Here is a 14,789-nt window from a genome sequence, read left to right as displayed (position 1 = left end):
TAACTTTCAAATTTAGAGCTGTCAGGATTTTTTTTTTTTTAACTGACATAGATTGAATTATAAAGTCAGGAACTTCTTATTGCTTCAGTACTTCGAAGGATACATATTAAAATACTCTTTCCAATGGACCATGTGTTTATACACAGTATAAAAATGACTTGAAAGGGTAAGTTCAGAGCAGATATTACTCAGGATTTTCTCTTTATTAAAAACAATGTTCTCATTCTAAATATGAAAAGCAGAAAAATACCAAAGATACAGGGCATGCTGCTCCTATTACTTTAGAATCATTGATTTATGATGGGCATGTTATCATTATTATTATTATTATTATTAATAATAATATCTGAAAATATATTAACTATGTATCTCTGATGCACTCTCTGTTTAAATCACTTGCCTCCAAGCTTAAACATAAAGTTTAAGGATACTGACGCCTTTGTCTTATTTTTAATATCCACCCATTTTCTTGGCCCTGTTCTCCTGTTTCCCGTCTCCTGTCAGATAACTAGAGCGAACTTCATTCTCTCCAGAGGTGGCTCCCCCTACAGCCTCCCATAGCATAACAGGATGTTGATTTGGGTATTTTTATACTCAAAGAGAAGTACATATCATTTCCAAAAGAGAGTGGAGCCTCTGATAAAAAAACGAAACGGGTTTAAAAGCCCTGGGTGATTCTCCTAACATTACACAGCTACATGTCACTCCATCCTCTTTCTCTCTCTCTCTCTCTCTCTCTCTCTCTTTCTCTCTCTCTCCCCCTCCCTCCCTCCTTTCCTCCCTCTCTTAGTCTCTGTCTCTCTCTCTCTTCATCTGTTAGTTGAAAGAGTAGGAGTAAGTCCACTGTCTTTTCAGATATTAATAATAATAAAGTGAGTGAAAATATACATAATCGTAGGCTATAGAGGACTTCAATTTGAAAGATATAGAATGAGAATTTAGTTAAAAATAAGGTTAGAAGTTCTTAGATGGGGACATTAACGTGATAGAGACAATATCTAGACAACATCAGGAGAAAAACCAGTTGTAGGTCCCAACAAAGTTATCAGTTTAAAAATTTCTTTCCCAAATCAGCCTCCATTGACTTAGGAATTTACAGTTAATCCTATTTGATTTTTTCCTGTAGTATTTGTAACTGAATTCATTTCGCTTGAAAGTATTTTATAATTTAATATCTTTTTATATCATTAGTGAAACAACTTTCAGTCAAAAAACAATGACTTACATACCTGTAATTTAAGCATTACTCAGAGTGCTCTGGCTTTCTGCAGTTTCCGACAAAGTATCAAATCTTTGGCATTAACTTTCGCTGAAACCATTTCACTAACACCATTTTGGAGGTGTGCGCAGATACACCCACAGGTCGCAAGAGGCAAATTTTTAAAAATAAACACTCTTGTCATATTGTCACATCATTATTTTCAGATACATTTTACTGAAGCATAACTAAGGTAATGCTAGATCTTTAAAATTATATTATTTTATTGTTCCGTGAAGTTTAATAGCATTGAAAATATTGCTTATTCTTACTCCCTGTGGTACTCATTTACCAACATTTAAGGAAAATCAATACATTATTTATATTCTTATGGGTTTTTGAGGAATGAAACAAAGCATTTTACTTGGGGTCACAGAAAGTTGCTTTGCTGAAATTAGAAATCTTGGAACTTGGTGCCCAACTATATAATCTTAGCCATTCAGAATAAGAAAATACTTATAGTATTCCAGTCAAAAATGCTATGTTAGAGCCATGACTGACAGTCCTACAAACAAATCTGAAGATGTGGGATTTATGTTAGTAGCAGCTAAATTTTAACTTAATGAACACATAAGTGTATATTTGTGCATTGACACACATATGGGCTCTCTTAGAATCCAAACAAATCACAACTGAGGGCTTCACAGGGCTTTGTTTAGAAGCTCTTATTAATTAGATGTATACCATCCTCTCAAAAGCTAAAGTAGATCCATGTTAATAACTAACCTGATATATGTCACAGTTTGCACAAAATTATGGTTTTTCACAAGTAAAAGCTGCAGTCCTTATAAACCTGGTATAACTGATTAGGTCATTTTTGGACACAAATAATCTCATAATAACAACATATAAAAAGAAAGTAAATAACCCAAAATCCCATGACCCTGCCAAATCAGACATTTTTCATTTGTTTATATTTTTTGTTTCCATTCTTAAGTGTTATATATTTTTATGCAAAGATGCAATCATCACACTAGATATAATTTTTTTCTCTTGTAATATTACATCATAAATATTTCCATACCTTGGTATTCATGGTTATTGTTTTAAAATAGCTGCGTATTATGCTGTCTGTTGATGTCTTGGCATGACTTAATTTATATGAGAGTTATTAAGCTTGTGCCCAAACACCTTTTTTAATCTAAGTTTTTATATGCTGTTCTGATAGACGAAACATTCTGTTGACGGTGGCACATTTCAAGCAAAAGCACGTGTTTGTTTAAGTAGCTTACAGCAAAAATTCATTTTGAGTTCAATGAAGTACACGTTTGTAAGTTTTGCCATCTGCCCCTGGATTGATAGATGTGTAGGCTGAGGAGTTTAAGTGCTTGGTTTTGCTTTCACTAGTTTTGTGTGTGCGTATGTGTGTGTCCATGTGTGCGTGTGTTTCTTTTCAGAAGGGGAGGGTAATGTCTTCTGTCGGAATATGCACTCCACCCTCTTTGATAAGGTTCGTGGTAAGATTTGCATCACTACCCATGACAGTCATCTTCATAGCATTAAGCTCACAGCTCTTAGCTTCCATATGATGTGTGGAGGGTGGAGTGTATTGCAGTCATATTCACCTTTCATTTGTGTGTTTGATGTGGCATTTATATTAAGTAGGAGTAATTTTTTTTCTGATTTTTTTTTTCTTGTGTCACCAGTGCACCTATTCCATTCTTCCATCGCTGTGCTCCTGTGAACATTTCCTGCTATGCCAAGTTTGCAGAGGCCCTGATCACCTTTGTCAGTGACAATAGTGTCTTACACAGGCTGATTAGTGGAGTAATGACCAGCAAAGAAATTATATTGGGACTTTGCTTGTTATCACTAGGTAATTGTTTTTCTCATTATTAGCTATTGCATAGTACTGCAGAAGAAGACTGTTTTGTCTTTTAACCAAAATATGAATACAACCGGGGATACTTGTAAAATGTCGAACTTCCCATAGCCAAAATAATTGTTTCAGATTATATATAGTTATAAATATGTATATATATCTGAAACTCATTTCTTTTTCTCTCATTGGAGAAAACTGGTGTTTTCCCAAACTTTGATTAAGTCTGTAATAACCTTTAACATTAAAGCAGGAACCTTCTTTTAAATAATTGATGCCCCTTTGTTTTTGGTTTTGAATCTCATTTTTGGCTTATTTGCTTATAAAAAGAAGCCACATATTTTCTTATATGTTTTTATCAAAAAACATAGATTTCTGATAGATTACTTTTGAAATATGTAATTTTTATTGCAGCAGTTTAAAATGTCACTGTATTGCTGGAAAAATTAGGAAATCTCCACTTGTTAGCCATTGAGTTTTCTGGTCAATAAGCAGATAAAATATTATCAAATAAAACTGTTATTTTCAAGGTGTAAACTCCTGTATTAGCCAATAACTATATGTACTCTATACATATAGTTTGGAGAAGTAAACTGTTACAGTAACCAAATAACCGTTTCATTATAGTAGTAAAATGGGCATTTATGCTTGTTAACAACAATTATAGTAATTGAGAAGACTAGCCGTATTTCCATCTTGTCATTAGAGAGCATTTCCTTTTTCCTCAGATAGTTCTTGACTCAATTGAAATAAAGCTGTCCATATGAAAAGCTCTTTCTGTGGTATTTGTGATGCTCCCATATGTTTTTGGTTCCTGGACATTTATTACAAAAGTTGAGTACTTTAATAACGACACCACATCAGAGATCCCAACCATTTATTTGGCTTTGCAAATGACCCCCCAAAACTTGACTGTTAGTCTAGCTTTATATAAAAATTATTTGGCTTCTGAAATAGTTGAATACTTTATCAATTAAAAAAAAAAAAGTCTACGGCCATGCCACCCTGAATAAGCCTGATCCCATCTGATCTCGGAAGCTAAGCAGAGTTGGGCCTGGTTAATATTTGGATGGGAGACCACCTAGGAAGACCAGGTGCTGTAGGCGTAAAAAAAAAAATAAAAAATAAGGGATTGTAAACTGACAAGGTCCTTGCAATCCGTGAGGTGAACCAAGGGTTGCCTCACCTAAAAAAAAAAAGTAGAAGAAGAAAACTAAATCTTAAAAATAGTGGTGATAATGTCATTAGTTCATTAGAAATCCATTTTTTAAATTAGAATGGTTCTCTTGTGAGTCTTAATATCTTTGTCTATTTGTTTGTGAAGTGAGCCTTTGGATAATTAAAGATGAACAAAGTATGATTTCAGACACAGGTTTACTCTTAAAAGGGTTAAATTCTCCCACTTTCTTTTTTGAGATTTTTCACTTGAGATTTTAGCATGTTGGAATTTAGCTTGGGATGGGAAGAAGAACTGGCTAATGACTCAAAGTAAGCTTCGCTCCTTTTTGAAGAGCTTTGCAATCAGGACCCAAGTCGATCAATGAGGTCAGAGAGGACTTTTGTTCTTAGTAGGTTTCAGGATATTATTCCATACGGTCAGACCATCTCTTGGAATTTTAGAAGAGAAACAACTAGAAAAAGATAGAATACTGTCTAGCTTGTTGCCCAGCCATCCGAGAAGTTGGTCCTGAAATGCATAGATTACTCAAAGAAGTGTAACACCTGATTTAATTGATCTCTCTGCCTACGTGTGATAATTTTTCTGGTCACCAACATGACATGTCATTCTCTGCACTTTGTGTGTTGGCATGTGTGTTTGCATGTGAGTTCTGATGCCTTCCTGTGGTGAATCCACAACAGTTCTGTCTTGTTTTTGAGTCACCATGCACATTTGCATGTATTCTTTTTTGTTGTTTATAAACCCATGGTTAGGTGCCTTTGTACTATTCACATGGTACAAATAACAAAGTTAAAATGCAAAAGCAACCAGTTTCTTACCCAAAATGGGGTCATAAACTTGTTATGTCAATAGCAACAAATTATTTCTTTAGGAGAAAACAATTGAAATAGTTTTTCTTTATATTTTCCGATGTTTTCCAACAATATTCTACATGTTCTCTATTTATCTTCCCTACAGTTCTGTCCATGATTTTGATGGTGATAATCAGGTATATATCAAGAGTACTTGTGTGGATCGTAACAATTCTGGTCATACTGGGTTCACTTGGTAAGCTGCTTAGTTCTTTTTTTTCAGTATTAAAATTGAGAATTAAAAATTGCTTTTGATATTCCCTCAACTCGGAACTACTTTGATTATTTTCACTAATTGTCTGCTCATAAATTAAATTGTAAAGAGACTGGTAAATGTTTTATATTGAAGTGAGTTCACTTATGAGATCACAGAATCACATAAAATGGCAAGGTCATTAGCATTTGGAATAAAAGCAAATGGAGATTTTTTTTTAAAAGGACCTAACATATTTTTGTTAGTATTCGTTTTGGGGTAAGAGCCCAAGAGAAAAGACAGCAATTGAGGCTCTGTTCTGCTTCTGGCCCTTTAATTTTCACTTGATTCTGCAGTGTTCCCTGCCCAGCAAGTGAAGGGACCCTTTCTTTTTATCTTTCTCTTTTTAAAGGCCTGAAGCAGCCATTCTCAAGGATTGAAGTTCTTTTTGGTTGAAAAGTATTTCTGGCAGTGTGTGTGTGTGTGTGTGTGTGTGTGTGTGTGCGCGCGCGCGCGTGCGCGCGTGCGCGCACCATGTGTTTAAAATTTTATTACTCATTTTTTTATTGGCATTCTATTTTCTGTTTTTGTTTTACTATTTGTAATGAAACTTTCATGGCTCTCTGTGTTTATTGTCTTAAAAAAAATAATTTCCCTTTCCCAGTTATAAATGTGATACCTACTTATGGTATCTAACTACTTCCATGGTAAAAAATAGAAATGAAAATAAAAAAGAAAATAAACATTTTATTTTCACATGCTATTTCTTGTCTTTAAAGAAGAGTGTTTACTTCGCCTTTAAAATTTTTATAACTATATTTACCCCCTGTCTCTCAGTTCACCACTGTTAGCATTTGAAACCCAGACCTTTTCATGCATGTGTGTGTGCATGTGTATATGTAATATATATATATATATATAGTTAAAAAAAATTTTAACCCAATGTAAAACTTTTTTTGGTAGAGGAATTTGTCCCCATTGCATTTATAATACTAACTAGTATGCTTGGTCTTACTGATGTCATCTGTTTTATGTTTTCCTTAAATTTATACTTTCTAATTTTGTTTTCCCTATATTTGCAATATGAACTATATTTTCTTTGGTTATTTTCACCCTTGCTTTGAATGATGTACATTTTATTTTTACTTCTGCAGTTGGTAAGTTGCACATTTTTAGAAAATGTTCTTTAATCTAGAATTCTGTGTTTATTAAAGGATGAAATAAAATCGTATATGTAGACTTATCCGCTACCTCTTTAAATTTAGCATAAGTTTTTCTTCCTCTTCCCCTCACTCCCTTCTGCCCACTCCCACTTTTTAGTATTCAGGTTATTATTAAAGTTAAGACATTATTTTATTTTTTTAAAGAATTTTTCTTCCTTTTGCCTTGCAAACTTCCTTTTGCCTTGCAAGTTTTTCTATATTGGTTTTAGTGAGAACTGCTGGTCCTGTTTTCATAAACCTTCATTCTTGAGCTCTTGGTTTAAGTTCATCTTTGTTTAGCCCAGAATCTGAATTCAGGTTACTTATTCATGAAGATCTTAAGGGTTATATGTATTCTCTATTCTTAATTATCTGTTTATCTTTACCTTCATATGCGATTATTGAATTTGTTCCATATAAAATTCTTGAGGTGCAATATATTCCCTTGTATCTGTACTTTATATCAGAAAAGAACTTGGAGACCAGTACAAATTTTGTTCCTCTTACCATAACCTGTTTCACCTGCCTAGATGTTTATATAATTTTTAACTTATCCTTGGACTCTCTGAACCAGTAAAGAAGATAAAGCACCCATTGCTTTTCAAAGATTTCCTGTCTTTGTTCCTACCTTTGATGGGAACTACTCTTTTGATCTTTGTTTATTCATTGTACAAATATTTCATCAAGTGTATAACTGTGTTGGTGCTCGGTGCTGGGGTGACTGTGGTGAGTTTAGCAGAGATGATCTTTGCCTTCCTCAGCTTTATTGCTGACTCTTAAGACCCTGCTTGCTTCCTACAGGCTCCCCAGCTTAAACAGGCAGTGGAGCTCTCTGTGTGACCAATTCCTCTCAGGGGTATCTGTCTTTGCTGGCTCTCTTTCAGCTTCAAAGTTAATCATAAATACAGTTGAAAGAAGTTTATTTGACACACTGGAAAATGTATAAGTGTCTAATGTGGAAGATAGTAGTGAGTAAACTGGAGCTTCTCTTATGCTGGCAAAAAAAGATATAGCTATGTAACCTCCCAGTCAAATGGATTGCTGCTGCATTAGTCCTATAGTGATGCAGCGAAAGGGTCCAGAAAATTGAGGATTTATGTTATGTGTTTTTTTAAAATGCTAAAATTATTGCAAAAACAATTTTATTTATCTTCAGGTGGCACAGGTGTACTGTGGTGGCTGTATGCAAAGCAAAGAAAGTCTCCCAAAGAAACAGTTATTCCTGAACAGCTTCAGATAGCTGAAGACAATCTCCGGGCCCTCCTCATCTATGCTATTTCAGCTACAGTGTTCACAGTGAGTATAGGTTTAAGTGTATCTTTTAGGTTTATGTTTTTATTTACGAAAGATCATTAATGGAACAGAAACTCACCTCTAGCTATTGCATGAGTAACTTTGATCTCCATTAGATAAAATCTGTTCCACAGAGTATGGCACACTAAAAAGTCTTCAAAAGACTTCCCTAATTGATGAGGGCTATTTGATGTGACGTTTTTGTTCTGCACTGCCTGATTTTTGAGAAGAATTTCACTTATAATATTTACATTCTCACTTACTAGTAAGAATATACTTCTTCTTGGCTTGAGATAATGTAATTACCTTTTCAAAAACAGTTCTCTTTATTATAGAAAAGCATGTTAAGGAAAAAGTCACCTCAGATCATTTCATTTACTTGTTTACTAATTAGTTTCCCATTTTTTCCTGTTAAACTTTTGTTTTAACAATATTATTTCAAAAATATAGGTGAGCTTCTCTGCCTAACCATTAGACAATAAAATCACTGATTAACATGTGGTTAAATAATCTATACTCATATCTATTGTTCCTCTTTGAAAAAAGGAAAAAACACCTCAGTTCACCTCTAGGTGTAATCCCAAGCTTTTTATTGAACGTTAGAAACAAAAAAAATAATAAGAAAACCATCATAAAACCATAGGTGACAAAAGATATTTGTTATTATTTTATAAATATTTATTAATCATCTTTTAAACATGATTTCCTGTACTAGGCATCAGGGCAGGAGGGTGGGGGAGCTGGCGAACAAAGGGTGAATCGCGTGGACCTTCTTCTTAAGGAGGTACAGTCACGGCATGCTTCCTCTCTCCTGGTCTTTGGAGTGACAAGCATGCATCTGTTCAAATAAATTAAGTGTCTGATCCTGACTAACAAAAGAGTTTTGAATCATAATGAGTGAAGAAAGGAAAAGGAAAAGAATTCTGGGATTTATTAATAAATTGAGAAATCTTTTTATTTAGCTTTAAGACATTTTCAACATACGATTGAAAGGAAGTGCTGCAAGAGAGATACAGACTAATAAAGTATTTTGGGGATTCAGAGAGTGAAACGTCCACATTTTATTTTATTTATTTTTTATTTTTTTACACCTACAGAACCTGGTGTTCCTAGGTGGTCTCCCATCCAAGTACTAACGAGGACCAACTCTTCTTAGCTTCCGAGATCAGATGGGATCGGGCTTGTTCAAGGTGGCATGGCTATAGACGAAGCTTCCACATTTTAGAATGAAGGGTTATGTTAAAAATTTCCGCCGTCATTCAGTTTCTATTTTCACGGCTTACAATGGTAACTGGCACCTTTCCCTCTATTCTCTCCACCCAGGTGATCTTGTTCCTGATAATGTTGGTTATGCGTAAACGTGTTGCCCTCACCATCGCCTTGTTCCATGTGGCTGGCAAGGTCTTCATTCACCTGCCGCTGCTAGTCTTCCAGCCCTTTTGGACTTTCTTTGCTCTTGTTCTGTTTTGGGCGTACTGGATCATGACACTTCTTTTTCTTGGCACTGCTGGTAAGAGGACATGTTGCTCTTTCTTTTAGTAATTAATTTGATTTGCATTAGCATATTTAACATCAAAGAGGTTTAATTCTTCCAATATTTGTTGACTAAGGTCTACTCACCATCAGAACTAGCAGTGGTTATGGCTTTTTAATTACCCATTTTCTATTCATGATTTTTAGATTATACTAGCAAAGTGAGTGTAAACCAGGCAAAGTCTGAAATTGTATCCTATTTTGAGATGGTTATGGATTTGAGGTAAGCTCCTATACTGATTCACATTTGGATCTATTCCAAGATGAACCAATGGATGCAGTACCACTTTGGATTTGCCTCAAACCCCAGTAATAGTTAAAGATCAACTCGCCTCCTTTGGATTTTATAGTTTGGAAATGACTCAAACCCAGCTAGCACTCCTAGTGATGGTACAGAACATAGACTATAAAATTTGCTTGTACTCATTCTTAAAATCAAAGATTATACCGAAATGGAATTAATTGTGAGGAGTGGTGTAAAATTAGTAAAGTGAATCTAACTTCTCTGGCCATTCATCACATATCCACCAGTTGAATATATAATATGAATTTCTGTACTTTGCTAATAATTTAGGTCTATAATTATTGGACAAGTAATAGATCTGAAAAAAAAATTGAAGTATTTGATAATATGTACTCCAGCTAAATAAAATAGAACACATTTTAAAAGCCATGCATGATGGCTTTGGGGAAAACAAACTGCTTAATTGATAATGTTTGGCTTCACAACTTTTCAAATGATAATTATTTTTGACCTCTAATGAAATAACGCTGTGATCACAAAGTTTGTGTTTGGGCGATAGGGACCTCTTATTGGAAATTAATCTCTTGAATTTAATAGCCATATTTCTTGATTTATACTTTACGCGCATCTTTTTCCCTCCCTCCCTTTTTCCTAGGCAGCGCTGTTCAGAACGACCAAGGCTTCGTGGAGTTCAGAGTTTCTGGGCCTCTGCAGTACATGTGGTGGTACCATGTGGTGGGCCTGATTTGGATCAGTGAATTCATCCTAGCATGTCAGCAGATGACTGTGGCTGGAGCTGTGGTAACGTACTATTTTACTAGGTGAGAATTTATACTTGTCAGAAAACTTAAGGTCATGTAAGTGATTGTGCCTGAAAGGAATGGAACTGAGGCTTGTAAGAGTTTCATTTCTTTAAAAGGTAATTGGAAGTGAATATGACAAAATGTTAGAGTTCATCAATCTGGAAGGTAAGAAAATAAGAGGTGGTTATTTGATTTTTCACACATTTCTAAAACTTTCTCAAAAATTAATCAGAATGACAGGCCATGATATAACATAAATTATATTTAGCAGAAGAACGAATCTTGTAGTAGTGTTTTATGTACTTTTGCTTTATATAAAAGTCTATCAAAGGACAACAAACCTTTTTAATTTGTTTGGATGAGAACAATTTCCTAACTTCAGTCAGAGCTGAATATAAGCTGTAGACCTCATAGATCTCTATTATAATGAAGTACCTGGTCTAGATTGAACAACTTTTAAAGTTCTATTTTCTGATTGTACAATTAACTTTATAAGTATTCACTAATGAGAGCCTTCAAAGCATAATTTTATTTAACTTAAAATATTGGAGCATAAGAACCTCATGAAACTACCATAGAGAAATGAAACATTAATTTTTATATGGTACATTTGTAGCATTTATATTAGTTGTAGTATATTACTTTGCCATTTTGTTATAAAGCTTCGAAAAAGAAAAATGAACTAATTTTTACTGCATTGGAGTCTGAACCATTCCTGTGTTTCCATCCTGATCTAGCCTTTGTTTTAATTGTCTTTTTGGTCAATTTAAAAATAGGGATAAAAGGAATTTGCCATTTACACCTATTTTGGCATCAGTGAGTCGTCTTATTCGTTATCACCTTGGTACTGTGGCAAAAGGATCTTTCATCATCACACTAGTCAAAATTCCACGAATGATCCTTATGTACCTTCACAGTCAGCTGAAAGGAAAGGTAAGGGAAAAATACTTCATTGGACTTTTCGTGGGCACATCCATACCTTGATTTTGTATGTGGTAAAGCACCCAGTGATGTTTTAAGTCCAAACTGCGACTGTTTTCTTTAAGGTCCTGGCAGAGTAGAACCCAATCCTTCCCCATTCTTGTACTCCATATGTTGTGGCGAAATCCATCTCATCACTGGTTTCTGAAAGTGTCCTGTGCTTCTCTTCCTCTGTATCTCACTCACTTTCCTTTTTAGAACCTCTTCCCTAATCATGACTGTGCAAATAACACACATTTCAACATAGCTTAGCAGAAATGCCGCCTCTTCCTAGAAACCGTCCTTGATTTCTCCCATCTCCCAAGTGATGTTGTCTCTCTCTGTTCTCCACTTTCATAGCACTAGTGTCTGTATTATATTATCTTACATACAGTAGATCCTAAATAAATGTTGAACTAATTAAAAATAATTCGGCCATTACAGTTTGAGGGAAAAAGAATGGATATGGAGGCTTTGAAGCATAAGTTGTGATTTTTTTAAATTTTTGTTTATTTTTTGAACATTTGGAGTATCCTTTATGATGGTTTGATTCTAAAGTTTTTTAATATTTTCAACTTTTTCTTCTTTCCAGGAAAATGCCTGTGCTCGATGTCTGCTGAAATCTTGCATTTGTTGCCTTTGGTGTCTTGAAAAGTGCCTAAATTATTTAAATCAGGTAAAATATTTTAAAAATAAATCTAACATTCATTTTTAAAGATAGGTTTGTTATTTCTTCTTCCAAGATAAAATCATTGCGCTTAGATGAAAGATGTTATTTTTTTCTCCTGGTGTTATACATTGTATTTTGATCAAGTATATCTATTTCAATCATACTCTTATTTTTCAAAGTACCGTACATTCTCACGAAGGCTCATTATTAATTAATTATAATACATGGATAAAATATCATTAGGATTGATCTCTCAGGAAGGACATTCATCCCTTAATTCATATTCTTTCATCTTTTATTTTCCCTAAGAATCTCTCTACTCTAGCCATAGTTCTTTAATTCTTTTTTTAAAAAATAACTCTGAGTGAGCCAGAGCAAATAGGTCTTTAGGCCACACAATGTCAGTTGTCTGTGGGCCACCAGTTTGTTGCCACTGTTTTAAAGAATACAGAGGATAATAGTAAAGAAGAGTGTTGATATGGGGGTAGGATAGGCCAGAGTCATTTTGCAGCACTGTATGAAATTCCACAATTCCAAATCATGCTCCAGTGCCACACAGCGTGGGAAATACAGCTGTCTTCAAAAAAGAGCTTTAGATTTTTAAAATGAGCCATTTAGTATTTATAGCATAGGTGTTAGAGTTTTGCAAATAAACAGTGAACTGTGAACTGCTTTTTGTTTTTGTAGGTGCTTATCTTAGTGTTACATGAAGGGGATTATGTATCTAATCTAACAGGTAAAATTCACTTGAGGTAGAGAGATTGTTACAGCAAGAATCTGTTTCTCTCAGACTTTGGTTTACTTTGGCTCTATTTGGAGATAGTATATTTAACCCGGAAGGTATCTGCTGTCTGGCTGATAAGCTCTTAAAATTATGAAGCTTTTCTCTACATAGTATGAGTAGGAGTTGTAGAGAATATTTTTTGAGCACCTACTATCTGATACTACACTAAGCACTTTAAATACTTTATCACTTTCTCTCCACAACTCTGTAAGAAAGACTCATTTCCTCTGTTTTACAGATGAGAAAACAGTCTGGCATCTTAGGGCCAACCACATAACCTAGAGGTAGAGGCAGTTTCCAAATCTCATTTTGCCTAGCTCTTCCAAGGATGTAACACTACCTCTTGTATAACTACATACGTACTTTTATGCAGTATAAAGAAAACTAAAGTATGGTGTATAGAGAATATGCAGACATCTCAAATTTTTACGTATCGTGCTATAAACTAAGACAAGAGACAGTTTTAAAGAAAATCTGTTTAAATTTAAGATTTGCAACACAGGTTTAATTCCGATGACCCTTTAAAAGTCTAAAAACTTGGAACCAAAATGAATAAAATCTGTGGTGTAAATTTGACTTTGTGACCACTCCCTCCCTTACTCAAAATGAGAAAGGGATCATTTTAATTGCCCTTTCCCTTATTTAATTTATAATGATCCACACGTAGAGTTACACATATCCTAGTCTCCTTTTCCTACCATGACTGTCCAGCTTGCCCTTATTAAGTGACTTTTTATGTAAGATTTTAAACTTTAAAAGAATTTCTAGATCCTCAAGTGAGGAAAGAATGGACGGTGTGAATACGAGGAGGCCGAGCACTGGGACAGATGACCAAGCAGGCTGCCGTTCCCTGCATGGTGGCCCTCTGCCCTGACATATGTCTTCCACATGATCACTGCTTTTTCACTATGTCCTGTCACACAGAATGCTGCCAGTGACCACTTGGGGTAATAGGTGTGCTTTTCAAAAGATGCCTAGGTGGTGATCATCGTTTATTTTGCTCTGAGAGTTGAATAGTTTCAAGCCTATGTCCTGCCCGAGCAGATGTTGGGTACAAGCAAAATGGTAATGTGACGCCTCTCTATGGGTGGTTTAGCTCAAGATCAGGTAGGCTGTCTGAGAAGAAGGTGGATGGGTTCTAAAAATCTGAGCTAAGCAGTCTGCAGAAAGCTCAGAGAGTAGTTATTAGGGAAAGCTACAAAGGGCTCAGAATTTTTTGAGAACCTTAGCGTGAATCCTTTTTGACTAGAAGTTACAGAAGCGGAGAGAAACTTTATTAACCTGCTGTGATCTGTAGCACATTTTTTCTTCCCGAAGAGGTCATCTTGACCTTTGTATATCACATTCAGCTCATTTAGCTGCCTTGGGAGTGGGAGTAAATATCCACTTACTGTTTTCAGTTAGGTCAAATACAGAGGAGTTGCACAGATCTGTTGGAATATTGCCAAGAAGGCTACATTGTTATGAGCCTATCCTACCCTGGACCTGAGGAGTAGAGAAAAGAAACCATTCCACCTCCTTCCCCATCTACCAGTAAATAGGCTTCTGCTCTAAAAGTAGATGGAATGGGTGGGGCAAAGTGAGGGGAGAAGAAAGAAACAGCGGAGAAGGAATAATAATAGTTCTCAAATAAACTGACTCTTCTGAAAATTCATGAGGGTGACAAAAAAGCTTTTCGAGTTTAGTTTGGAAGTGTTGGACCTGCTCATGATGTCCGCTGGTCAACTGCTCTGATGGACAGTGCAGAGAGATGGGAGGAGTGTGGATCCTCTCTTGCTTTTGCCTCCTCTTTCAGGAAAGTCATGTTCAAACTGCAAAGGGTCGAACAGTTAAGAGAGAGCTGTCTGTCCTTATTGCAGAGGTGAGGTTTAAGACAGTACGTAATTGATTTAAATGGGTTTTCTAATATCCTTGATTCTAGACAGTATAATGGTTTTTATACTTCAGGAAGCATCTCATAATATATATATAGTAAATATCGTAGGGCATTTTCCTACGG

General features: G+C 35.1%; 1 protein-coding gene and 2 pseudogenes across 4 annotated transcripts in view; 2 read left to right on the top strand and 1 right to left on the bottom strand.

The window, feature by feature from the left end:
• SLC44A1 (solute carrier family 44 member 1) overlaps positions 1–14,789 on the top strand; it is a 161,988-nt gene that overhangs the window by 95,917 nt on the left and 51,282 nt on the right. For all 4 annotated transcript variants that reach the window (XM_016156074.2, XM_016156072.2, XM_036218268.1 and 1 more), the window contains 7 exons: positions 2,905–3,074; positions 5,215–5,304; positions 7,660–7,799; positions 9,120–9,306; positions 10,229–10,394; positions 11,153–11,309; positions 11,929–12,012. In XM_016156074.2, coding sequence (XP_016011560.1) covers positions 2,905–3,074; positions 5,215–5,304; positions 7,660–7,799; positions 9,120–9,306; positions 10,229–10,394; positions 11,153–11,309; positions 11,929–12,012 — 994 coding nt within the window. The remainder of the gene's footprint in view (positions 1–2,904; positions 3,075–5,214; positions 5,305–7,659; positions 7,800–9,119; positions 9,307–10,228; positions 10,395–11,152; positions 11,310–11,928; positions 12,013–14,789) is intronic.
• LOC118600538 lies at positions 4,065–4,183 on the top strand (annotated as a pseudogene).
• Positions 8,885–9,003, bottom strand: LOC118600623 (annotated as a pseudogene).

Source organism: Rousettus aegyptiacus, unplaced genomic scaffold (genome assembly GCF_014176215.1).
Source record: "Rousettus aegyptiacus isolate mRouAeg1 unplaced genomic scaffold, mRouAeg1.p scaffold_m13_p_3, whole genome shotgun sequence".
NCBI lineage: Eukaryota > Metazoa > Chordata > Mammalia > Chiroptera > Pteropodidae > Rousettus > Rousettus aegyptiacus.
This window is presented reverse-complemented; position numbering and strand designations above follow the sequence as displayed.